General features: G+C 31.7%; 1 protein-coding gene, 1 long non-coding RNA gene and 1 pseudogene across 3 annotated transcripts; 1 reads left to right on the top strand and 2 right to left on the bottom strand.

Annotated features, from left to right (window-relative positions):
• Positions 1–9,802: 9,802 nt before the first annotated feature.
• Positions 9,803–12,508, bottom strand: LOC137834515 (uncharacterized). The gene is made up of 5 exons (XR_011084909.2): positions 12,186–12,508; positions 11,846–11,969; positions 11,488–11,538; positions 11,311–11,404; positions 9,803–11,210 (listed from the first exon to the last, which is right to left on the bottom strand). It is a non-coding gene; the product is annotated as an uncharacterized LOC137834515 (long non-coding RNA).
• A 3,045-nt stretch (positions 12,509–15,553) lies between these two features.
• Positions 15,554–19,753, bottom strand: LOC137835560 (cellulose synthase-like protein H1). Of its 2 annotated transcripts, XM_068644121.1 has the most exons (10): positions 19,673–19,753; positions 18,919–19,417; positions 18,469–18,793; positions 18,274–18,399; positions 17,634–17,750; positions 17,289–17,501; positions 17,058–17,175; positions 16,718–16,905; positions 16,273–16,623; positions 15,554–16,189 (listed from the first exon to the last, which is right to left on the bottom strand). In XM_068644121.1, the coding sequence occupies exons 2-10, from the start codon at positions 19,176–19,178 to the stop codon at positions 15,656–15,658; spliced, it is 2,232 nt and encodes a 743-aa protein (XP_068500222.1). In that variant the 5' UTR covers positions 19,179–19,417; positions 19,673–19,753; the 3' UTR covers positions 15,554–15,655. The 2 variants fall into 2 exon arrangements, with proteins under 2 accessions (XP_068500222.1, XP_068500221.1); XM_068644120.1 differs by lacking the exon at positions 19,673–19,753 and having other exon boundaries at positions 18,919–19,521.
• Positions 19,754–25,216: 5,463 nt separating this feature from the next.
• Positions 25,217–26,132, top strand: LOC137834376 (uncharacterized; annotated as a pseudogene).
• The last annotated feature ends 1,824 nt before the right edge of the window (positions 26,133–27,956 follow it).

Here is a 27,956-nt window from a genome sequence, read left to right as displayed (position 1 = left end):
TCTAAGCATTAGCCAGCTGTGTGACAAGGGATACAAGGTCAATTTCGAAGCCAATACTTGTACAATTTCAAATGAAAACTCTGGTAAGGTGTTGTTCACTGGAAAAAGGGTAAACAACATTTAGTTGTTCTGAAAATGAGTGTTTGCTATCTAAAAATGATGAGTCTTGGCTGTGGCATATGAGACTAGCTCACATTCACACAAATCACTTGAATAAGCTAAAATCTAAGGAACTTGTTTCTGGTTTACCAAACATAAAGTTTCAAAATAACAGATTGTGTGATGCCTGTGTAAAGGGAAAACAAATTAGAACTTCTTTTAAATCAAAAGATATGGTTTCTTCAAATAAAGCTTTGGATGTTTTGCATATGGATTTGTTTGGACCATCTAGGATTGCTAGCTTAGCTGGAAATTACTATGCTTTGGTGATTGTTGATGACTTTTCAAGATATACATGGACTTTGTTTCTTGCTTCTAAAAATGATGCATATAAAGCCTTTAAGAAACTTGCTAAGGTTCTGCATAATGAAAATGAAAATAGGATAAAACAGATTCGTAGTGATCATGGGGGAGAATTTCAAAATGCAAAGTTTGATAAATATTGTGAAAAACATGGGATCATACATAGTTATTCTGCTCCTAGGACACCCCAACAAAATGGTGTTGTTGAAAGAAAGAATAGATCTCTAGAAGAATTAGCTAGGACTATGCTAAGTGAATCTGGTTTACCTAAATATTTTTGGGCTGATGCTGTATATACTGCTTCTTATGTGCTTAACAGAACATTGATTAGACCAATTCTTAAGAAAACTCCCTATGAATTGTATAAGGGTAGGAAGCCTAGCATTAGTCATCTTAGGGTGTTTGGCTGCAAATGTTTTGTTTTAAATAATGGTAAAGATAATCTGGGGAAGTTTGATCCTAAATCAGATGAAGGAATACATATTGGTTATGCTATAAATGGTCATGCTTATAGAGTATATAACAAAAGATTGCTTGTTGTTGAAGAATCTATACATGTTGTGTTTGATGAAACAAATTTTTCTGTGCCCAAATCTGTTATGGATGAACCTGGTATGGATGATTTAAGAACAATTATGCAACAGAATCAATCTAGTGAGCTTGATGCTACTAATCCAAATTCTGTCAAAGAATCTACTGTGAATGCAGGACTGCCTAAAGAATGGAAGACTCCAAGGGATCTCACTCTTGACAATGTAATTGGTAAAATTGAGAAAGGAGTCTCAACAAGGAATTCACTCAATAATTTTTGCAGAACGGTAGCTTTTGTGTCACAGATTGAGCCTAAAAGTCTGAAAGAAGCACTGCAAGACAACAATTGGATAACAGCAATGCAGGAAGAGCTGAACCAGTTTGAATACAATGAAGTGTGGACTTTGGTTCCAAGGAAGCATGAGATGAACATCATAGGAACCAAGTGGGTGTACAGGAACAAGATGGATGAACATGGAGCTATCACTAGAAATAAAGCAAGACTGGTTGCTAAAGGGTATAACCAAGAAGAAGGTATTGATTTTGGTGAAACCTATGCACCAGTAGCACGTCTTGAAGCTGTCAGACTTCTTCTAGCATTTTCCAGCATACAAGGCTTCAAGCTGTTTCAAATGGATGTTAAGAGTGCATTTCTGAATGGCTACATAAATGAAGAGGTGTTTGTATCTCAGCCTCCAGGGTTTGAAGATCACAAAAATCCAGAACATGTGTACATGCTTAAGAAGGTCTTATATGGATTGAAGCAAGCACCTAGGCAATGGTATGAAAGGCTAAGTGAATTTCTGCTGTCTCAAGGTTATAGCCGTGGCAATTCAGATAAAACTCTCTTTCTAAAGAAGAAAAGTGAAGATATCATACTTGTGCAAGTCTATGTAGATGATATCATCTTTGGATCCACAAATGAAGAGATGTGTGAAGACTTTGTGAAAACCATGAAAAGTGAGTTTGAGATGTCAATGTTAGGAGAAATGAATTTCTTCCTTGGTCTACAAGTTAAGCAACTCAAGGATGGGATTTTCATAAGCCAAGAAAAATACTGCAAGGAACTGCTCAAGAAGTTCGATATGAATCAATGCAAAGCAATCAGCACTCCTATTGCAACAAGTTGTCAGCTGGATCAAGATTCTGCAGGAAAATCAGTGGATCAAACGAAATATAGGGGTTTAATTGGTTCCTTATTATATCTAACTGCCAGCAGGCCTGACATTATGTTTTCTGTATGTCTATGTGCTAGATATCAATCTGATCCAAAGGAATCACACTACAATGCAGCAAAGAGAATTCTGAAATATTTGCAAGGATCTAAGGATGTTGGATTGTGGTATCCTAACAAGGTATCTTTGAATTTGATTGGTTTTTCAGATTCTGATTTTGCAGGCTGCAAAGTTGATAGGAAGAGCACAAGTGGGACTTGTCACATGCTTGGATCAAGTCTAATCTCTTGGCATTGCAAGATGCAAGCTTGTGTTGCTCTCTCCACAGCAGAAGCAGAATACATAGCTGCTGGAAGTTGTTGTGCTCAAACCTTATGGCTAAGGCAGCAGCTAAGTGATTTTGGTATTCTGTTAAATAACATACCTATAAATTGTGATAATACAAGTGCCATAAATCTGTCTAAGAATCCTGTCATGCACTCAAGGACTAAGCACATTGAAATTAGACATCACTTTCTAAGAGAACATATAGCTAATGGAACATGTGATATACAATTCATTGGTACTGAATTTCAACTAGCTGATCTATTCACTAAACCACTAGCTAAAGACAGGTTTCACTTTCTTTTAAATGAATTGGGTATTATTAGCTTGAATTGTCCTCTGCAGTGAAAATTTCAATCTGTTGTTTTATGTTTTTAACATGTTTCATTCCCTGTTTCAGAAATCACAACTGTGACTAGGAAAGAGAAAGATTTATTTTTCTCTCTCTCACTTTATTATTGACCAGCAGATCCATGCAAATCAATGTGTGGGTATCCTAACTAATTGGATTTTGTGTAGATGCAACAGATTTGATGTATCAAAATCAGGTTCCAAGATATTCTTACGTGAATCCACACCTGAACCTGTTGCACCATTGGAATAAAATCTGTAGCATATCTGTGGGATTTGATTTTTCTTCAAAATTCATTATTTCCAAAATCTGATTACATTGCCCTGAATTAAAATTTGTGCTTTTCAATTTTGGTTTAATAATTCTATATAAACCTAACACAATTTAGCTCGTCCCTCACACCATCTCACTTGCACTATAAGCTGTCCAGGTGCACATTGCTTCACCACAGGTTTTGTTTCTGCTTTTGAATAATAATCTGTAATGTCTTTCTTCTAGAATTGTATGGTAATATATTGATGCAGGGAAGAACAGATTAAGCATGGCATCCTCCTCACATAGAAAGAAGAAATCCAAGGAGCAATCTCAAAGTAGCCAAGGTATCCTGGAAAACTGGTTTGCTGGAGATTCAGAGGCAATGACAAGGTTCATACATGAGACTGGCAGGAAGCAAATCAATGTACCCAAGCTGCTTGAGTTCTCATGGCTGAGAGAGGAGAATTTGATAGAAGCCAAAGACTTGCTCAAACATCAAAAGCTGAAAGGATTTCTGGAGATGAATGGAAATGTTTATCGAGATCTTGTGAAGGTGTTTTACTGCAACCTTGAACAAGATGGTAAAAATCTGGTTTCCCATGTAAAAGGAGTGAAGCTGAAGATCACTAGGGAAATCTGGAGTAGTGTGGGTGGAATCAAATATTCAGGACTGAAAGTGAGCAAAGGAAACACTGCTGGAATTCAAGGATTCAACAAATTGCAATTTTATAGAAGCTGTGTGAGGAATCCCACTGAACCAGTAGCTAGGTATCACGCAGGTAGCCTAACTCTAATCCCTAGACTCTTAGCTCATATAATTGCTTGGCAGCTTACCCCTAGAGGAAGCAATCATGCTGTACTTAATGAGGAAGATTTGATACTGCTGTATTGCATCATGAACCAGCTTAAGGTAAATTGGGTAAGTACTATGGTTGAACATATGCTAAAATCTGCAAGACTACCTGATTATCGTCTTCCCTATGCAATATTTGTGTCAAAACTAATTGATCACTTTAAAGTGGACACTACCAATGAAAGGAATGACTCTATTAAGGCTGCAAGTGAAATAGATAACTCCACACTCATGAAAATGGGATTCTATAAGGATGAAGATGGCTGGGTTTTTAGAAGAAATGCTGGACAGAGGGCTGAGCAAGAAGCTGCTCCTCAAGGAAATGAAGAAGAAGAAAATGCTGATGGTGTGCAACACATGGACGAATCACCAGTACATTCTGCTGAACATGAAGATGTTGCTGCCACTAGTCAGAATGCTACAGTTGCATATGAGGCACCTGAGTACAGAGGTGAACCTCTGTCTATGTTTGAAAGACAGGTGCTAAGCAGGCTGGACACACTCACAGATGAGCAGAAGGCACACTATGAGATGACTTACGCCAGGTTTCAACACTTGGATGCAACTTGAAGGAGTTCAAGTGCAGCTAGCTGAGCTCTATTACAACAACAAGTGATCCTATTTCTAAGTCTTTATCTTTTATATGTTGTTGAACAATTTGGGATTAATCTGTATTTTTTTTCTGCACTGGTTTTTAGTTGTTTTGTGGTTTGTAATGAACCTCTATGTTGGTTTTATTTGAACTGTTATGTATGGCTATTATTTTTCTTTGGTATTTTGTGCTCCCATTCTGTTTGATGAATCCAAAGGGGGAGAAGAATAGCCTGGTACAGGTTCTGCAGATGATATTCACAGGGGTTGCTGATATGATTCAGATGTTAAATCTGCAGGTATATCATTTCTAAATCTGTTTGTTCTGCTTTAACACCTGTTTTCTTTGTATATAGTTTTGTACAGATCTGGTCATGATCTTTCTTCAAAGCTGTGCAAAGCAAAGGGAATTTGTCTCCATCAAACAGGGGGAGATTGTTGAAGCTGGAGGAAGCTTCTTCCCTACCAAGGCTTGATGTGTGTTTGATGAAGAAAATGGCTTGAGTGCTTTGAAGATTGTAATAGGTTTTTAGATTCATTTGTAATTAGGCTTGTAAGTGTGTATGATTGCCTTTTGTTGTATAACCTATCCTAGATGCCTAACCAAGTCTAGATCAAGCACATGATGTGGTTAAATGGTTTTTGAAAAGCTTTTTAAAATGTTTTTAACAATTTTAAAACAGTACACAAATAAATCTGTTTTAAGGAGAAAGAATCTGTTTATTTCTTCTCTGTTAAAAGGCTTTTCTAAAATTCTGTTAGGGCACCACAGGTAAAGCTTAGACAGTTATTTCAGTTAAAGCTGAGCTGGCCTGTGTGCTATATTTTAATCTGTTTCACTGAGAAAGAACAAGTTTATTCTTTGGTGTGTTGAAAGGTTTTTCACAAGTTAGTTAGGGCACCAAAGGTACAACTCAGACAGTTATTTCAGTTAGCTGAGTTGGCGGTTTTCACAAAATAAACCTGTTAAGTTCAAAAATGAATCTGTTGTTTTCATAACTGCTTTTCAACTGTTTTTTGAAAAGAAGTTAGAAATTGTTTTCTATATAAAGAAAAGTCTCTCTCACATGAAATAGGGCTGAGGAATTACGCTTTTGACAGAGATCAAACAATTTCCATGTGAGAAGAAGGATTGAAAGAGTGTTTGAAAGGTTTTCCAAAGAGATTTTCAAGTGTGCTTGTTCTAGGAAACCTTTGATCTTGGTGAAGGTGCTGGTGCAGTTCTGCAGCAAATTGAACTACTGGTTTTGAGTTCTTGCATCTTCTTTTCAGGTGTAATCTTTCCTTTATTCTGTTTTGTAAAGGTGTAAGTGTTAGTCACTCCTTGATAGGGTTTCTTGGAGTGCAAGGTGTGCTGAAATAGGGTTTTTCAGCATTGTGTGTATTGTTCTTGTAGTGTTCAAGAACTGCTGGTTCTGTAAGTGATTGGTACTGTTTTTAGTGAATTCCACCTTGGGGTAAGGTGAGACTGGATGTAGCTCTGTATGAGTGAACCAGTATAAAAACGAGTGTACCTTGTATTCTCATCCCTACACTCATTTCTGGTTTTTTGCTTAATTCTGTCAAGAACTAAATCTGTTCTTTTGAAATTGAATCTGTTAATTCTGGGTTTAAGTGAAAAATGTTCTTCCTGATTTGTTAAAGTTTTCTGATCATAAACAAGGTTGCTGCATATAATGGTTTAAGTGAATTGTGAACAAACTGTCCATTCATTAAAACCTGAGAAAGGATCATTCTTCTTGAAATCTTGTGTTGTGTAATTTTGGTTGATTTCTAAGCATAGTTGTATCCTTCATCCTCACAATATTAAGCTGATCTGGTTCTGTTATAATTCTCTGTTGATCACAATTTTATATTGAACAAAATTCAAATTGTGCCAAGACTGCTCTGAAGAATCAATCTGTTTCATGTAAAAACAATTTGTTCTTTTTGCCTCTGGAATACTGAAAAATTGTGTGCTCCTGCGAAATTTTTATAAGCTCAATTCACCCCTCCCCTCTTGAACTTAGACACTAATAGACCCAACAATACTAAAATGTTGTGGTTTCACAAGATGGTAGAATCAACTATGAAGAATTCTCTGCAATGATGAAGAGTGGAAACCAACAATGAAAGCTATTCTAAATCACACCATCTAACCAGTCTAAGGGTTTGGTTTCCAAGACCCCCATTTGGGAAAAGGTTTATACCTCTAAGAAGTACTTCCAAAAGTTGGTATTACTCATTGGCATGTAAAGCTTCAGTTTAGAATGTTCGATTTACATTGCTTCACATGACCGTTAGTCAACTTCTTGTTTCATTTTTGTTTATTTATTTATTTTTATTTTCACTGAGATTCTATGAAGAATTCTCTGCAATGATGAAGAGTGGAAACCAACAATGAAAGCTATTCTAAATCACACCATCTAACCAGTCTAAGGGTTTGGTTTCCAAGACCCCCATTTGGGAAAAGGTTTATACCTCTAAGAAGTACTTCCAAAAGTTGGTATTACTCATTGGCATGTAAAGCTTCAGTTTAGAATGTTCGATTTACATTGCTTCACATGACCGTTAGTCAACTTCTTGTTTCATTTTTGTTTATTTATTTATTTTTATTTTCACTGAGATTCTATTTAAGTCCTCTTTGATTTGTTTTGGACACTAAACTATAAAAATCACATAGAAAAGTTGATATCTCAATAAGATTATACAAGTTTTTGTACATGAAAGGTTTACATGCTACAAGGAGAGTGTTTATTCCTAATATATAGCCCATCACTTTTAATATTATTTAATTTGATTAATTTCATTGATTTTTTTGTTCTAAACTAGGTTTCTATATTGACATCACAAGTCAATGAAATGAAGACAATGGTGACTTTTTTTGTGCAAAATTATTCAAGAGAGTTGCTTCATGATTTTGCTATGTTTCATACATCACCGATAATATTTAAATCTTGATTCAATTAATATATATTTTATATTATAATTGGAATGCTACTTATTATAATTATTTTTATATATTAGGCATCTGATAAAGAAAATGTTCCTAATGATGAAACAAATTATCAACATCAAGAACCATAGCCGAAGAATGTTATTTAGTAGGCACTATTTTATTATTCACTTTTGAGGTTTCATAGGTTTTAGTTATTCATGGGCACTGTTTTGTTTGTATGTTGCACTTTGTTCGTATTGGGGTCATCTTATGAGTTTATGAATGAATGAACACGCCAAAAGTATAGTCATGCTTTGGTTCGTTTTGGGGTTGGTTAATTTAGTGAAGTGTCACATACAATGACAAAACATATATAGGTTTGAGGAGAGCTATAAAGGAGGCTATCAAGAAAAAAGATAAAGACATGTCATGCCAAATTGCCAAGCAAGGTTCCATGCAAGACAAATTGGCATTTGCGACCAAATTGCTAAAAAATGTTGGGTCTCTTCCTAGTAATTTTTATCTTTTTGAATGTTTTCAACTCTTTATTTGTTCATAATGTACATAGAGTTCATAAGCTTATTCTTCCATTTATAGAATCATTTACTAATGTACTTTGGTTTCAACACCTAGTTACTAGTTATGACAACATACCCTTCAAACTTATTCAAAACTAAATTTTATTATATTTTGTGTTTATATTTAAATTTAATTGATATGTGAATTTGTGTGGGAACTTTTGAATTGGAGAAAATATCATTTGATTGAGGTGATCAGTGCATGTCGGGTGGTTCAGAACCTATTAGAATTTCAAATCATTCAATTAGCTAATTAATTAGAACATATTTGTGCATACAAGTTGTTGATGAAAAATAAGTGGTGCATGAATGTGAAAAAAATAAACATAGTTTTAAAATTATTGTATTATTTTATATCTTGATACCTGGAATGAGAAGGACTTAATAAACAAACCCATATTAATGTTATAAGTACAACAAATGAAGGTTATATTTGCAAAAAACTGTATTATTTTATATGATAGTAGGATTTGTCATATAACATGCTTAACTTAATAAGTAATATGTTGCGTTATAATTATAAAATTGTTAGCCATGGGATGAGTTTACACGAATTGATACCGTTGGGTTATTTTGTTTCAACATTTTTATTATTTGTCACCTTTTTTTTTTATATATGTACCTCCAAGAAGTAACAGGGGATTTTAAACCACCGAGAACAATGGGAGTTTCCAAACCGCTAGGAATAATGAGGTTTTAAAGAACCGCCAGAAAGTAATTATTTTCCAAGGCTTCGTAAAAAGCACGGGTAATCTGTTAGTGACATTGGATCTTTCAGGGGAAAAGCAAATCACAAGTAACGTACTTAATGGAGGTTAAAATCGCCGAAAATAGAAAAAATAACCCCATAACAATTTTTATTTTTGATAATTTGATTACATATTTTATGAGACTAGAAGTTCAATAGAGGACTTTACCTTTTTACATTTATTAGGTGTTAGAAAAGAGATAAGGTGGTATTTGGTAATGAATATCTATTGGTCTTTTTTTTTATTTGTTTTAATTATTGGAGATCTCATATCGATTAGAGATAATATCAATTCACAGTATATAAGTGGACGGAAACTTCATCTCGCAAGTCAGTTTTGTAGCATTGAGTTATGTCTAAAGTTCACTTTTTAATATGGTATCACAATCATTTAGAATTTATAGTAACGAGAGTATTTATTGGGTCTATCATGTCACCCACTATTTGACCGCTATTAGATCATCCATAAATATATAATCTCACGCTTGAGTTGGTAGGTCTATGAGGAAGTGTGTTGAAGATCCCCACATTGTTCTTTGCAATATTAAAGAAAGATGTAATTTTGACTATTTTGTTAAGTTTTTTTTTAGTCTTTATCATATTTATTTTATAATTCTTAGTCTCTTATTTGATGTGTATTATATCATCTTGGTATCTTATAATGGTTTCAAAGTCATTAGTTCACTAGTATTATTTGAGTATGATAGTCATTAATGTAAAAGAAAATTCTTACTATAGTTTGTTATTGGAGTTAATAAAAAAAAAGTATTCTTATTGTTGTCTCTAGAGTGATGTAGTATAAAAGTATATTTTAAAAAAATATGATAAAAAGTATACGGCGTTCAGAGAGGGATCAATAACATCATACAATACAATGAAGGCGTTCAGAGAGAGAGAGAGGTTTAGAATGAATTTTTATATAAAACTCTTCATTCATTTTAGTATGTCTTCTCATTACAAGCTCTTCATTCATTTTGATAATAGGGTCAATGAATGATGATGATAGAAATTAATGAATGTAAAATCATTTTTTCTTCAAGAGAGAGAATATTTCTTAACTTTTCTCATCACCAGAATAATGGAGAAAATTATTTTAACAGAGTCCAAAATAGGTATTCTTCCTTCATTAGATTAGTAAGAATCTGATAAGCAGTTTTTGTCCTAATGGGAATAAAGTACTTAACAATTTTGCACCAGATTGCCCATAAGGTGGCTTCACATAAATTTTATCCTATTTCACAAAATAGTTCAAATATCCCTCCATAAGGATTTCTTGGGTCAAAAGTGGATGGTATTGTGTGTTGGTACTTCATGATTTCGTCCATAAAGTAAAAGTAATGAGTCTTTGCATATTGGAGGATATCATGAGGAGACTTGGGAGCCAAACTAGGAGGATATCCTTTTCAGATCTTGGAGGCATTTAACAATAAATTCACCATGAATATGAGAGGAAAACAATGAGTTTAGTTATCATTTGGATTATCTTTCTAGATATAGGAAGAAAAAAAAAATTTGGAATTACATACAACACTAATTCATATGTAAGAGATCAAATTCGTATGTAAAACATAATTATATACAATTATATATGAAAAAGAATTGCATGTAAAACTATTGTAAATGACTGTTATATACGAATTTAACATTATGTAATAATCTCAAATATAATTATTTATTTATTACATATCGAAAAATTTAAATGTAAGTGTCTTCTCGAATGTAATTATTTGTTTATTACATATCGAAAAATTTGTATGTAAGAGTCTAGTGATATTATATATGGAAAATTCTTTATGTAATGTAATTTTTTTTTTCAAACCAGATAATATTAAAAACTTTTTTTTTCTTATCTAGATATATTCAAATAGTCTCAAAAGAATGATTTGGGTGTAATGACATTTTTCCTATAAATGAAAAAAATTTGGGAACATCATAAGTTTAATAAAAAAACATAGAACGTGAAATTCCAAAAGACAGACAACTAAATTCTGAAATTCTAAAACAAAACTAATTCCTGAAATTTTGAAAAAAACAGAGCATAAAAACTATAAACAGATGAAGAAGAATAGTCACACTACTTTTAAACAGGAAGTTTTAATTAATGGTAAAAATGAAGTTTTTATAAAATGAAGTTTTTATAAAATGTAGGAAAGTGACCATAGAATATAGGCATGAAAACGACATCAAATGAAGTTTACATTGCCTGCATGAACTTCTTTATTAAATAAAGAATACTTATATATTACAACAACACAGTGAACCTTGGCACAACAGAAAAGCTGAATGAGATAGTGTATATGTATGTATGAAAAATGGTAAAGTTATAGCAGTCAACTCACCTGGCCAATATTGTATGAAATCATCCTTTTTTTCTGATATTGTTTTGCCAAAACTTGAGGCAATAGTGGAAGCTGATAGGCCAATCTAGTACGATTTATTTATACCAGGAAACTCAGTTAAGTTGGAACAGTTTCACTCCATGATGAATATTTATAGGGAAATAGTAATAGCTGAAAAAAATTACCTTAGAATAGTACAAAACCCCGTATATATCCCTAACTAGCATGTTCATACTTCTATTATCTCCTTTCTAACTCGGCTCAAACAACTCATCAAAACTGAAATTCATTCATCACCTTATATTATAAATACTTAGTAGTTCAAAAATAGCAATATATAAGAACAAGTCTATGAAAATGACCTCTTGCATTTTGTTAACACTAACCCTCTCAAATTTCCCATCTCCATCAACCTATATGAACAAAAATTAGAAAATCCGGATAAGAACATATTAGACTTTTGGCTCAATTAGGATAAACTTCTCAATAAATTCCTACAAGAGAAGAAAATTAGAACATAAAAGAATCAAGTTTCACGCAGAAGTTAAAATCATCGTCTGTACCTCAATTTTTTATTAAGAGACTCCTCTTTTAACTTCTCCAAAAGCTAAGAAGCTTAAGTTAATTTTAACTTTTGGAAGAAACTTGATTTAGTTTACCCAAGAATACATTTAAAGAGATAAAAAAAATGATTAAATAAGGAATAAAGACCAAATGTACCTTGATCACACTAAGTTTGGTGTTTGGGGATGTCAACACCATCAACATTTCTGAACCAAAAAGTCTGGTTTAAACGAGCTGCATCCTTTGGAACATCATCCTACTCTTTGCTCTTTTAGCTCCCCTGTAGTTAAAGCTTTGATCTTTCAAGTTCTCCACAAAATAAAATAAAATAAAATAAAATCTGAAATATCCTCTCCATGCAAGACCAGACAAAAAGACTTTGATAACAACTTACCCCAGGATCAACAAGTTCGATTTTTTGATGCACATTACTATTTTCGAAAACAAATGTGTAGAGGGGAATGATGAAAATAATAAACTAAGGAAGAGTATATACGACCACTGTGAAGCTGCTTTGAATGAATGAAATCCAAACACTCATTTATCTTTCTCGTTTCAAACTTCATCACAAAGTGTAGCCTTCCACCAAGGATAGGGTAGCTTCTCCTGTTACCATTAGAGTCGCTCTTTCATACTTCTCTTCCTTTTATCATCCATTGATTGGTCTTCATGTCTTGAAAAGTGTGGTGGTCTGGTGCGGTGGTGGAAAGGTGCAGGTGTGATGGTCTGGTGGTGCAGTGCAGTGGTACCATGGTGTTGTGACGTGAATGAGCTGAAAGTTAGAACTTAGGCAGTGTTTGTTTCTCAGCAAAGAAAGGTAATGATTTATTGTGTAGCAAGAAGATTGTTGGAAAACCAAAGCAAATTATTTAAAAACACGGGAATCAAAAAACATTTTGTTCCAACTATGTCAAGAAAGTTGCATATATGTATATTATTTAATTAATTAATTTTAATTTACTTTTTTAGCCTTTTATATTAAATTTAAATTATTTTTATTTTTATTTAAAATAACATTATAATTTAAATATAAAAAATATAATCCAAAAATTATAAAAAATTATTATTATTAAAGAACATAATTAATCATATTTTATATATAATAAATTATAAATATAAATAATAATAAAAAATTAATAATAAAAATTAAAATTATATAATAATTATAGTAATTACAAAAGAGTAAAAATAAAAAGAATAATTTTATTTAATATCAAAAATAAGTTTTTATCAAATATTTATAATTATAAATATTTTAATTAAAAATAATTATAATTTATAAATAAATCAATTAAATTAATTTTTTAAGAATTTTTAAATATAAGGATAAATTTGTAAACTTATATTTTTATCAATTTAAAAAATATAATTTCAATCATATCCATCATATTCATTATATCATTCACAAATTTTCATAAACTTTTCTTATATTTTTCACTCTATTTACCGTAATCCAAACACCTTAACTTTCTTTACACTTTCCCTTCAAATCATCTCAAATCCATTCCCTTATTTTTACTCCCTAATCCAAGCAAAACATTAGAGATTCTTAAATTAGAGAAAAGGAAAAAGGATTAGGATTTACATCAAAAGAAAAATAAATAAAAAAATAGAGAAAAAATAAAAATTGTAAATTCGTATATGTAACATTGTAGGTAATATGTAATATGTGTTTTTTCTTTACATACGGATAATGTAATAAATGTTTTTCTTTACATACGGATAGAGTTATGATTAGATATGAATTTTATCCTTTGAAAATTATGTATAAGCCATTTACATACGAATTTGAATTTGTATATAAAATCCGTAAGTAACTTACTAATTAAATATTATATAAATTCATATATAATTATCAGTATCTATTAAGTAGTTTTCTTGTAGTTTGACTTTTTTATGTTTAACACAAAAATCATACTTGGAAAATCAATTTTTTAATCTCAAAATTTGTGGATGTAGCATTTTGTTCATGAATTCTAAGATCTTTGCAAAAGATTAGTTGTCCATTTGTACTTCAATATGGTACCCTCCCAAATAAAAATCAATCTCTTTTATCCCATTTTTTTTAGCCAATGCTTCTTTGAAAGTAGTATGGTAAAGTTTTTCTACTTCTTCAAATTGTCCATTGACATGCCCACCATTTATATCTTAGATTAACTTGACTCTCCAATAGAAAAAAAAACAACATGACATCATCTATGTAAATGATGACATATGCTTTAGGAGAGGTTCAAATATTCTTGTCATTGCCTTTTGAAAAAAGGAGCAACCCTTAATTTGAAAGATAAGACGGTCCATTATACTGGAATTAGGAATGCAAAAAGAAGTATTATAAGAAGGGCAAATTCCTAAAAGAGCTTTGGTTACAACAAATAACTTTGATATTTTTGTAAACGATTTGAATTCTCTTTTGAATTTTATTATGCTCTAATGAATGTGATGATAATTAGTTATTAAATGTCCATTTCAACCAAGACATCTTTATTGGAAAGTTTGCTTCCAATGACCATGACCCATACTATGCATTCACAAGGGAAGAACTTTATTCCTATCCAAGCCTTTGTAATGAGATCAGTCCTAAAGATCTTCCCAGAAGATATCACACATCAAAATCTTAGAATAACCATGACAAATTTGTTTTTATGAATATTTAACTCTAGAGATTGTTATTATAAGTTCAATATCATCGTTTTGGTAAGGAACAATTTACACGTGTGATTATTATGGATATATTAGTATAATTATAGAAATGTTAGATATTTTGTTATATAAGATTTGTTCTTTTTCTTAATGTAAGGATTTTTATAAAAAAAGAAAAAAGAAACAAATTATTTAAAAGTTAAAATTAGTTTACATGTAATCAAATTTATAGAAATTATTTTATATTTAAAAAAATAATTTATAGAATGTAATTTAAATTTATAGAAAAACTGATTTTATTTTTTATTATTTCTTCTTTCTTAGAAATTTATTATGAAAAATTTGGTCAATGTTGAAATAGTATGTAAAAGAACAAAAAATACTCAAATCATGAAGAGAGAATCTTGAATAGTTAGTGCAGTAGGAAGAAAATAGCATTTTCCATTCTTTTTGTCACAACAGTGGTTAAAAATCGGCCCAATAACTATGAATGAATAGACTCTCTTTTTTTAACTTCTTACAAGATTGATAATATTGTGATTGCTACATTTAGTTTTTTATTTTATTTTATAAAAAACTTTCATATTAGATATTATTATCTTACTAGACATCTCAATCAGGCTGAATTGCTACATTTAGTTATGATAATTTATAATCTTAAACAACTAATAGTAAAGATTGAGTTTTGTAATTTTTTTTCTTTAATTTTTTTTTCATTTTTTTTCCTTTTTATACCCTTAACAAACTTTTTAATTTTCAAGATCAACATGAAATTGTTTCTAATAAACCGTCTTGGTGAAAAGTTAAAATATTTGTATGATATAATTATAAGAATTAATAAAAATAGATTATTTTCATAAATATTTTTTTATCTACATATTTTTATAATAATTTTTTCTTTATTGTAAAAGAGGTTTTCAAAAATTAAGAAAATAAAGAGAAAAGATATTTGGCAATAAATTTGAAATTCATTATATAATATAGTTGGTGTAGAAGATGTAGAAGGGATGATGTTCTCCAAAAGTCCTGATACCATCCAATAATGAATTGTTTTATGAACATGTTAAAAGTAGAAGAAAAAATAATTTTTTATTAAAATATAAATTCATTTGAAAAGATGAGAAATTTTGAAAGGTTATAAACTGTGCGCTTCTCAAATTAACATTTTTCTTCACAAAAATTATTTATCACCTTTCAATAAGTAATAACCAACAGACCTCAATATAAGAAGGAAAATGATGTTTTCACAAACCTTAGAATAACCTTAAAATTGTATACAATTATAAGAACAATAACTACTGAAAATTCAAGTCATAGACTGATAAGTTACTTTCTACAAAAGTGAACAAAGATAAAAGCCAAAATGGCTGACTTGTATATGGTGGTTAAGGGAATCCCATATTTTCCTCTGCCAAACAATCCTTTCAAATATGGAAAGTAACACACTATCAGATATGTGCTACAAATGAACTCTCCTATTCCACTCCCATTTCCACTATCACTTGGTTGCAACCCCAATAACTTTATCACCATGCCTGCCAAATGCACCAACAAAATCGTCGTGCCTACCACAAAAACTGGAGACTCGTCGAACGTGAACCTTCCAGCATCTGCATTGTTTCCATCAGCATCAGAAGTTGTGTGTTCCTTCTCTGTTATTTCAAACACAGTATCTGAAATCCCTGATAGCTTAAGCATAGCACTCAAAAATCCAATAAACCATACAGTCGTGGTTCTCATTACACACATTCTTTGACTGTTCCACCAATATGTTATAGACAACCCAAGTGTAAGGTGCTCCAATAGAGTATGTATATTGTAAATCACAAAAAGAGAAATTGCAATCCAAAGGCCAAGTCCCTGGAACAAAACAAAATTAAGAATCCTTTGTATTGTCTAGCATAGCATATAATATTAAACTTGGATTGGAATTTGAATCAAACCTGAGGAAAGATACTGGTGTTGGCAATCATGCAATATGCAATTACAGCAACATAGCAAACTAGGAATGCAGCACGCAAGCCCCAGTTGGTAAGCCAAAAATAAGACACGCCTGTCCTGAATTGGATCTTACCAAAGAGCATGCCCACGAGAGAAGAATGCTTTCCAAAAAAGACTACAGTAAGGCCTGAGGCCCATCTCTTCTGTTGTATCATTGTAGTGAGTAATCCTCTTGGAGCACACCCTGTGAAGGCAATTGGATCTGGGGTACAACTCTCTGATCTCCAACCTCTTCTGTGAATATTCAACCCTGTTGGTACATCTTCTGTGATTGATCCATAAACCCAGCCAACCTAAAGTTCCCAAAATCCTCAAAAGCTAGTTAAAAAAATTTAAATTTTGTAAAGATAAAAAGGTTTGAAAAGTGATTTTGTTTAGTTTGTGTACCTCTTGACCCCAGCAAGTACCACATTCATACTCACATCCAGCAACTTGAATTGCTGCCTCGATAAAATCTGAAAGATTAGTATCATTAGGAAAGTTTGTTTTCCAATCCAAAGCCTGATCTGCTGATTTTACAAACTCCTTTGAACTTCCAAGTTTTTGCATTAGCAATATCTTTTCACCTAATTTTCCTGATATAAATGAAAAACATATATATGAGAATCAACTACTGATAAGCACAATGTAATTTAACTTTTTTATATAGAGTAGTACATCGGAAAATTTGGATCATGAAAATGTATGATGAATGAGAGAATTTCGTGTATTTATTAGAGGGAAAGACCTTTTCTGCCAATTTCGATTTCATCAGGATAGAGACCATAAATAACATTTCTTCTATGGAATGCGTTAGTTCCTGAATAGTGAGGTCCTTGAAGTCCAGTCATGCCCCGTATTATGTACTACATTAGATATTAAACAAGAAAATGATCTTGTTGGTTCACAAAGATCCTTATTTGATAAAACTTACTTGAGAAGAGAAAGCTTAGAGCTCATTTAAAACTGAGAAAAACACCTCAAATGCTGTCACCCACTGATTTCCAAAAGGGTCGTCTTTTATCCCATCGTAGAATTGCTGGAAACATTGAACAAAAGCAACTTCCTTTCCACTCTTGGAATCCATCAAAATGCACAAAGCATGCAGAACAATCTTGGGATTGTTCACAACCATGTCACAGTCTACGTTCAACATAAAGGGAGCATTGGTCATCAATCCAGAGACTCTTGTCTGCTCGCAATAAAAATGATCAGAAGAATATGTGAGTCATTGATTCAAAATAAATTGAGTTTGGTCGTTAACTTTATCTTGTAACATTAGAATCAGAGCTCCTCTGACTTAATGTTAGTTAAAAAAACTTACCAACACATTCATAGCTCCAGCTTTGTAATTATGTGTTTGATGTTGTTTCTTCTCTCTAGATATGTATATTAAGTGAGGCAACCCATCAGAAAGATCATCCTTATTCTCCAATATAACCTGCACACACATTGTAAATAAGTCTTTTTAGTCGCTTTTTCTATCCTTTTTCATGACTGTTGCACAAATTATAATTTAAATGAACAGATAAAGATGTTCATATAAAAGTATATTTGCAAATAATTTGATTGTTTATAATTTTGGAAGTAATAGTAATGGAAGAGAAATATTTGATAAATGAAAGATGAAGAGTTTTACTGTATTCATTTAACATTTTATGATCCAATACAACCATAACACACATACATGTACAATATAGAAACGAATCAACATTATTTCCAAATTTGGAAATTGTTCTTTATATGAAAGATTTCCAGAAAAAAACTGTAATAAAAGAATATTCTTATTTGTAAATAACAGAAAATAATTTATAACTTTTTTATTTCAGTAAAGTCTAACAAGTATGTTCAGTCATTTGGATTTGTAGAATTATAATTATATATTTATATTGTATCGTGATATTTTGTAGCATGTATCTCATCTGGTTAGATGCATGAATATATTTTACTGTTATGTTTGTTACCTTAATTATGGTTGGATGGTTTCTTCTGTCTGTATTAGAGAAAACTGCTAATTCTCCATCAAGTTGTAGTGGAATTTGTTTTCTGGTCACTTCTTGAATTTTTCGGCTAAAATTGTCATACATATCCTGCAATTACAAAACTTTGAGGCTCATGGTCCAGAGGGACTTGGAAGAGAAATAACACTGTATACTTACCTTCATTCGTGACCATTCTTGCTTGAATTCTGGTGATTGTTCACTCTTGGTGGTGACAACACTGGAGAAGTATCTGAAGGGTGCTCTCTGTTGTATTTTGTACTTCTTACAGAAAGGTACCCAAAACTTAGCGAATTTGGAGGCTTCCACAAGAGCATAGAAGGTGAGAGGGGAAGAACCATCATCAGAAACATAGCAAGCTAGCTTGTTGGTAGGATAATCAAGTGCTAGAAGAGACAACACAGTGTTGGCTGTGATGATGGGTGGTTCAAGTACAGGGTCTGCTGTTGTCACAAACAAATCTACTCGTGGAAGCTCAGATACCCTGTGGATGAAGGGTAAAAAAAATCATGCATACTTGTAAGTCATTTTCATAGCATAGTAGCATTAAGCAACAAGAAGCATTTAATATTAGTTTGCTAAGTTATTATTAAGACTTGAACTTCATACCCTTTCAAGAGACGATCTGGGTGGGTTACGGTGATTGCAGGACTCCACTTGGAGTTGAGAATGACAATCCAAGTGAAGGTGAACCAAGATTCGCATATGAAAGCAAGGAAGCATGGGAAAGTGAAGGTGTTAGATGAGAAAAGTCGGTTACTAAGAAGCAAGAAGAGGAGGAATAACATGAAGGCGTCCATCACTCTTTGAAATGTGCGTTTGAGCCAAACTTTTTCATAGAGAGGGAGATCATGTTCTTGGTTAGCCATTGAGCAAGTCGCAAGAGACTAGAGCAACGTTTGCACTTTCAATTATTTATTTTTCTCCTAGCATGAAAGAAGAGAACTTTCAGTGAATAGAGAAATGGGGTAACAAAACTCCGATCAAAGATAGAAACTTTCACCAATCGAAAGCGAACTTTCACGTTCCATGTGGTGAGTTTTTTGAAGATTCTGCAATAGGAATGGCAGCTACTGCACCTCAGATCTTGACATCTTGTCATATTTGCCTATGAAACATGCAAGTTGGATGGATTTGTCATTATAATCTGATAAATACTCTTATTTTCATGTAGTGTTATTAAAAAATAAGCTATAGAAAGGGAAAATATTTACGAAAACATGTGTTCATTGAATATATAACTAATGAATATAAGTAGAGAGGGCTAAAAAAATAAGAAAATAATATATATATATATATATGTATGTATAAAGAAATTGGTATCACATTATTTTTGTATGTAAACGGAAGTTAAAAACCAAACTCAGGAAGGAAAATCATGGCTGATGCATCCTCTTGCAGAGGAAGAGCACTTAAATGGAGAATCACATAACGCATTAAGGTTAACCAAATAGATTCAAATTCATCCATAAATAGAAAGTGATGTTATTCAAATTAATGATTCAAAGCAATGAGAATATCTAAGTCATCATCAGCTGATAACTGAGCTGCACAAAGCCAAAATGGTCCTCACTTGCACAGATTTTTTTATTAAATCGGCGTAATTTTTTTAAAAGAAATTTGGTGAAAGTCATGTTTTTTAAAAAGATGACAAACATGACTTTATACAGTTGCTTGTAGAAGTCTACTAGAAGTGGTGTTTGAATACATAATTTATACTTTTTTTAATGAAGTTATACTTAAGGTATATCACTTCATTTTCTTCAAAAAAATTACAATTAATTGTTATTTATTTTAGATAAACATACTTTTTATTTTAAAATATTTTCTTAATTATTTTCTTAATAAATTAAAATTTTAATATTCAAATATTATCAAAAAAGAATTCAAAATATTCATATATATATATATATAATAAATAAGAATTGCATATAAATTTTAATAATCAAATTATCAAAATAAAAGTTAAATAAAAAATATCTGTATAAAAAGTTAAAAAATAAAAAGAAACTTTAAAAAGTATAAAAAATAATAAATTCAACTATTAATCAAATAATTAAAAAATACCTCAAAATAAAATAATGTTTAGATAAAAAATTATAAAAATTCTTAATCAAATTATTGAAATACATTTTGAAATAAAAAAAAATGTTTACTAAATGTTTAAAAACATAAAAATTAAAATAAATCAGAAGTCGTATGCATGTACGACTTTTATAAAACCAAAAAAGATAAAAAAAAAAATATGAAGTCATTTCGTATAGTACGAGTTATGTAAAAAAGTAAAAAATATATTTCAAAGTATGATTTTTTCTTATTTTTTTCTTTGTTAAACTAAAATTGTCTTTCAAACACAATTTTTTTTTTATTTTGAAATATCTTACTTATTATGTAATGTTTTAAAAATTAACTTATTTTGATAAAAAATTTTAAAAAAATCAGCCGTTTAGTAAAAAAACCTACTTGCATATGGTGCTAGTTAAAAAAAAAAACAACTTGCATGGACATAGGATGAAATAGAGTAAAATCAAGTATTTGATATGATAAATAAACTCCTCTAATTAAAATATTTTGGGTTCGATTATTTCTTATATATATTTAAATCATATCCGTTGTTTAATAAACTTAGAAGGAGTAATATAATTTTTACTTTATTTTATATCAAGGTGTTAACTTTCCACAAAGAAATTGTTGCTGATAAAAAAAAATTCTTCACAAAGAAAATGAAGTGTGAAGGTGCCAAGATATTTTTGTTTGAATGAAAAGATGAAAAACCACTAGATGAGAATGGAAAAAATGAAAGTCATTATATAGAAAACACAACGTAATCCATTATGTTACACGTATAATTAATTATGTTACCAAAATATTTAAAAACATTAATGTAAAGGTTGCATAGTAATAATTGATTATAGTTTTTTTTTCTATTATAATAATAAATAATTAAAAATAATAAATAAACTTATTAAATGTTGTAATTTTTTGTTTTGTTATTCTAAATTTTTAGAAGTTAGTGTCATTCAAATCTTCTCTAGTTGTTTCTTATATTTTAAGTATTTTTTACTTAAAAAAAAGATATTTTTTTAATGATCTTTTGTTGTTGAAAGGAGATTTTTGTTTGAAAGGTTAGAATAAACATTGAGATGAATTTACAAATATATATATATATATATATATATATATATTCACTTAAGTGAATCTTTTAACTAAAGTGAAAATGTGAGTGTCTCACCTCTTAATTCAGATACGCTAAAAAAACCAGTTTTAAAGATCACCAAAATCAATAGCTAAAAGTACTATAATTGATTGTTAAGCACATTTGTGACTGAAATAGACACAAAATAAATATGGAAGTGAAAAACCCTAATCGTAAAGCATTTGACAACCATAATAAATTGGTTGCAATTTAGTGACAAAAATTTTGGTCGTTAATCCATCGCAAAAAGTTTGGTCACCTGAATTCCAAGGACCAAATTAGCGACCAAATATTTTATGGGAAATCGGTTGCTAAATCAGACACTTCTTAACTGAGATACACTAAAAAAACACTTTTAGCAATCACCAAAATTAATAGCTAAAAGCACTGTAATTGATTGCTAAGCACATTCGTGACTGAAATAGACATCAAATAAAGATAGAAATGAAAATCCCAATCGCAAAGCATTTAGCGACTGAATAATAAACTGGTCACAATTTAGTGACAAAAATTTTGGTCGCTATTCCATCAGAAAAAGTTTGGTCACCTGAAGTCCAAGGACCAAATTAACGACAAAATATTTTATGGGAAATCGGTTGCTAAATCGGTTACTGAAGTATAAGATGATAACGACCACTATTTTCGGTCGCTAATGGGTTAAAATAATTAATTAAAAATAAATAAATTGTGGTGACTAATTTGATGGCTAAATTGGAGACATATAACGACCAAATTTATTTTAGTGGCTAAATATTTTTTTTTTAATTACAGCAACCCAACCTATTTCGGTCGGTAAACAACGGTCGTTTAGAATTAGCTACCAAACAATTTCGATGGCTATTTTTATATGTATTATTAATACCTGTTTTAAATGGTATTTCAACCTGTTTATAAATACTCAAAATTCAATAAAGATAAACATGAATGAACTCCAATATAAAATTAAGAATTGTATACAAATTAAAAGTAAATCATATTAAACGACTAAAATTATTGTAAACAAGTTAAAAGAGTCAACTTTGTTATATAATTCAAGAGAACACTAATATTCTTTTGCACTATCATATATAATGTGATCTCCTTTATGACGTTTACTAGTAGTATAATCTGAAGGGTCTGATATGGAATTATTCATTTGAATGTGTTGTAAGATGAGTTGCATATGCTCATCTTGTTTGCTCATGCATCCGCTTTGTTGTTCATGATTTTTCATCAATTGCTCTCCATCTTTTCTTCTACTGTCCGCCTCTTGTCATCTTTTTCCATAAATTCAACATTTTTAGCTTTTAAATAGTCTCACGCATTTCTTCTATTAGAGGGACTACTGCAGCTTGGCTTGTAGTAGAGTCAACACTTGAAGCAGAGTGAGCACTTGTGGAACTATTAAACTTTTTGCTCAATACACTAAGTCCATAGACTTTCCCTTTTTTATTTCCACCTCCAACAACACCAATGTATATTTCATTGTCATTAATGGAGACAACATGAGAGTTTTACGAAGAAGAGTCTTCCAGCATCTGCTATTGTTGGGCTTTTTCTCGGTGTTGCTTATATTTCCCCTAAACATGAAGTCAAATTGATTATTCTGAAGAAAAGATATAGTAAAAATTAAATAATAACTTAAATTTTAAACATATCGCAAGGTCGCGAGTCTTGTCAATGACCAATAGTCCAGTTTTCAATTTCTTCGTTCTCTCTACAACCTCTTAAACAATTGGTTGTCGTTCATGCTCCTTACTTTACATAAATTTAATGAAAAGATATAATTGAATAACTAAGTCTAATATATAGTATTTAAATTAAATATAGAAAAATACAAAAATATAATATTATCATTTTCTCAAAGTGAGCTATTGTAGATATGGAATCACCATAGTAGGGTGAGGCTCCCTTCTGAATAGCCCGATTCGCCTTAGAAGTGCCACTCTTTTTTTGGAATTCTATAGAACTCCAATGTTGATCGAAGGTTCCCTTATCTTGACCATGCTTAACTTTATTCATAACATTTTTAAAGATACGAGAACCTTTTGTATCAAAAATGGATCTACTGAGTTGATCTTGTTCCAGATCCCACCTATACTCTTTTTGCATGAAAAATAAATTAGAAAACTAAAATTTTAGAATAATAAAATAACATTTTAAATGTAATCATAACTCAAATTACCTTAAACTCTTCAAACCATCTATCTCCGAGCTTAAGACGGAACTTCTTCCAAATGCACAAAATAATAGAAAAAAAGATAAATATACAAACTTATTAGGAACAATAGTGTAGATTGCACATATTGCAAAAAAAAAAAAAAAAAGGATATGAACAATAAAAGGACTTCGTTTTTCCCTAGTCCAGATTTGCAATTTGTAACCTAAATAATATATTCATATTGAAGGTAGTCCCGCAATGCTAGGCCATCAAAGCATTGTTCTTTGACTTTAGTGGATCATGTTTCCATTCATGTCCAAATCTTAATGAGGTAAGTTTGTTTTTTGTTGTTGTTAAAATTTTTGAAACACGCAGTATTTCAAGATTCCTAAGAATATCCTAATATTCTCCAACTTAGGTTATAAAAGTTTTAGAAGACTCAAATGTAATACTCCATGACGAAGCATTGTTGGGCTATTTTACAACAATGAGCAGCTGACTACAACTTTCAAGATCAATATATATAATTACCCATTAACAAAAATTCACAACTATAAATACTAACAAGTTTTTATTGTATAAAAAGAATTGAAATACAAAAGGTATCACGAGTTTGTCTATATAATTATCTGAAGGGAAGAAGAACAAATTGCTTATATCAATCAAGTATAATGATCTAGTAAGGGTCTTGCTAATGAATCCACTAACACTTGTTAAGGGTCAACAATAAGTCAACCACTTACTAATAATTTTGAACTTCATTCAAATAATAAATTTACAATTCTAAACATTAATTACTCCAATGTTTAGTTACGTGTAAACTAATTTTACAAACATTTTTTAATGCTTTTACATTGAGTATTTTAAATTCTTGAGCCAATATAAGCAATACATATACCGAAGTTAAATCCAAGACAATTGTGCACACACAGTCAAACAGACAAAAGTAAATAGGCATGTCATTGATTGAATTCAATAAAAAGCACCATACCTTTTTATTAAACCTTGCACGCAATGCCCTAAATCAACACAAGCAAGGGAAAGAGACACCAAAAAGCTTCAGAATCAACACCAACAAAGGGAAGAGACACTAGAAAGCTTTAGAGTCAACACAAGCAAGTGGAAGAGACACCGAAAAGCTTCGGAACGTTGGTTAGAGAAAGAATAAGTACAGTGAAGCATATTGCATCCCAATGAGCATAGTGCGTAAAGAAAAAGAGAGAAAGAAATGAAGTTGAGTAACTTTTAGATGAACTCTCTCTTAAAGATATTTGTTATTCTGTTTTATGTAGATATTTGTTATTCTGTTAGTCAATAATCCTAGAATTTAGGGAAGACCTATTCCTTTGTTCTAGTATGTTGCAACTGCATAGGTTGCACTCTTTTGCATGTTTTTGTATTTTCAATTGTTGTAAGGCTATTATATAGCTAATCCTTCCATTCAATAAAATCATCCTCTTCATTCATTTTCTCTGTTTTACTTTAAAACAATATCCCTTTACATTTGGTATCAGAGCTCCTTTATTGGGGCCTGATCAGAACCTTGAAAAGCAGCAGTCCTTTTCAAGTAGATGGCAGAAAGTAGTTTTGTTCAACCAGCAATTCTAGAGTTCGATGGTTACTATGACCATTGGGCAATGCTTATGGAGAATTTCTTGCGGTCTAAGGAATATTGGCATTTAGTGGAAGCTAAAATCCCTGAAGCAACTCGTGCTACTGACCTTACTGAGGTGCAAAAGAAAGCCTTTGAAGATCAGAAACTCAAGGATTTAAAGGTGAAAAATTATCTTTTTCAAGCAATTGACAAATCTATCTCGGAGACTATATTGAAGAAAGATACGGCTAAGGACATTTGGGACTCAATGAAGCAAAATCATCAAGGGACAGCAAAGGTGAAACGAGCACACCTGCAAGCACTCCGAAAGGAATTTGAAATTCTTCAAATGAGAGCTGGAGAATCAGTGAATGAATATTTTGCTCGAACCCTCACCATAGCTAACAAGATGCGGATTCATGGTGAAGCTACGCCAGATGTTACTATTATTGAGAAGATCTTGCGATCAATGACTCCACAATTCAACTATGTTGTCTGCTCTATTGAGGAATCAAATGACGTTGATACGTTATCTATTGACCAGCTACATAGTACTCTCTTGGTGCATGAGCAGTCCTATGATTGAAGAACAAGCATTGAAGGCAACTTCTGAAAACAAAGCAGGGGGAGCAAGAGGTCGAGGCCGTGGAGAATTTCGTGGAAGAGGAAGAGACATGTCAAGTTTTGACAAATCCACTGTGGAGTGTTACCATTGCCATAAACTTGGACATTTTCAATATGAATGTCCAAGTAAGGAGAATACAACAAATTTTGTAGAATCACAAGATGAAATGCTTTTGATGACACATCTGGAGGACACACAAGCGCAGAAGGAAGATGAATGGTTCCTGGAGTCACAGTCACATGTGTGGCAAAAAGGGACTGTTCTCTGATTTAAATGAAAATTTCAGAGAAACAATGAAGTTGGGAAACAATTCCAGTATGATTGTGAAGGGAAAAGGTAATGTGAGATTTCAATTAAATGGAATCTCCCATATCATTACTGAAGTATTCTATGTACCTGAGCTAAAAAACAACTTATTGAGTATTGGGCAGTTGCAAGAGAAGGGATTAACAATCCTCTTCCAACGTGGAAGATGTAAGGTCTATCATTCAGAGAAAGGCTTGATCATGGAAGCAAGAATGTCCTCAAACAGAATGTTCATTTTATCTATTAAGCCTCAATCAAATGTGACAGCTTGTTTTAACACAATTACAGAAGATTCAACTCAGTTATGGCACTGCAGATATGGGCATTTGGGCTTTAAAGGCATGAAGATTCTTGAGCAACAAAAAATGGTGAATGGCATGCCACCACTCAAGTCTCCCTCCAAAATTTGTAAAGAGTGTCTAGCGGGAAAACAGCAAAGAGATCTATTTCCAAAAGAAAGCACATGGAGAGCTTCTCAAAATCTACAGTTGGTACATGCTGACATATGCGACTCTATTACACCTATCTCCAATAGTAAAAAAAGCCATGTAGAGAAAGAAACAAGTACATTCATAAAATGTCTATGTACTGACAAAGGTGGTGAATTTACATCACAACAATTTACTGATTTTTGCAAGGAGAATGGTATCAGGAGACAATTGACAGTTGCGTATACGCCACAGCAAAATGGGACAGCAGAGAGGAAAAACAAAACTATCATGAACATGGTTCGTAGCATGCTTTATGAGAAAAATATTCCAAAGACTTTTTGGCCTGAGGCAGTTAACTGGGTTGTTCACATACTAAATCGATGTCCAACAATTGCAATTAAAAATAAGACTCCAGAAGAAGCTTGGAGTGGACTAAAGCCATCAGTTGGGTATTTTAGAGTTTTTGGGTGTCTAGCTCATGTTCACATACCTGACAGCAAATGAACAAAGCTAGATAACAAAAGTATGAATTGTGTTCTGCTTGGTACCAGTGACGAATCAAAGGCATACAGGTTGTATGATCCAGTTTCTCAGAAGATCATCGTGAGTAGAGATGTTGTGTTTGAAGAAGATAGATGTTGTGATTGGGATCAAATACATGAGAAAATCATTACAGTCAACCTAGAGTGGGAAGATGAACAAAATGAAGTTGTCAATGATGAAGTGAACATCAATGAAGAAATAGAAGGAGAAATAGTGAACTCTACTTTAGATGAGTTAACTGATGAGAGATCACATGATTCAACTAGAAGAATTAGACAACAACCAGTTTGGATGAGGGACTATGAAAGTGGAACATGACTTTCTGAAGAAGAAGACATGATCAATTTGGCCATGTTTGCAACTACTGATCCAATTTCATTTGTAGAAGCTGTGAAGAGTGAAAAATGGAGAAATGCCATGAATTTGGAAATGGAATCAATAGAGAAGAATGACACATGGGAATTGATTATCAGTTGGAGGAAAGAAAATTGGATTGAAATGGGTATACAAAACAAAGCTTAATGAGAATGGAGAAGTAGACAAATATAAGGCCAGGTTGGTGGCAAAAGGGTATGCTCAACAATACGGAGTGGATTACAATGAAGTCTTTGCACCTGTGGCAAGATTGGATACAATTCGACTAATGCTTGCACTTGCAGCTCAAAAGGGATGGACCATTTATAAATTGGATGTGAAGTCCGCTTTCTTACATGGTGTCCTCAATGAATAAGTGTTTGTTGAATAGCCTTGTGGATATGAAATCAAGGACAATGAGCATAAGGTGTATAAGTTGAAGAAAGCGCTTTATGGAC

Source organism: Phaseolus vulgaris, chromosome 5 (assembly GCF_051622355.1).
Source record: "Phaseolus vulgaris cultivar YP4 chromosome 5, ASM5162235v1, whole genome shotgun sequence".
Classification (NCBI taxonomy): domain Eukaryota; kingdom Viridiplantae; phylum Streptophyta; class Magnoliopsida; order Fabales; family Fabaceae; genus Phaseolus; species Phaseolus vulgaris.
The sequence above is the reverse complement of the archived record's forward strand: the minus strand, read 5'-3'. Positions and strand labels throughout refer to the sequence as shown.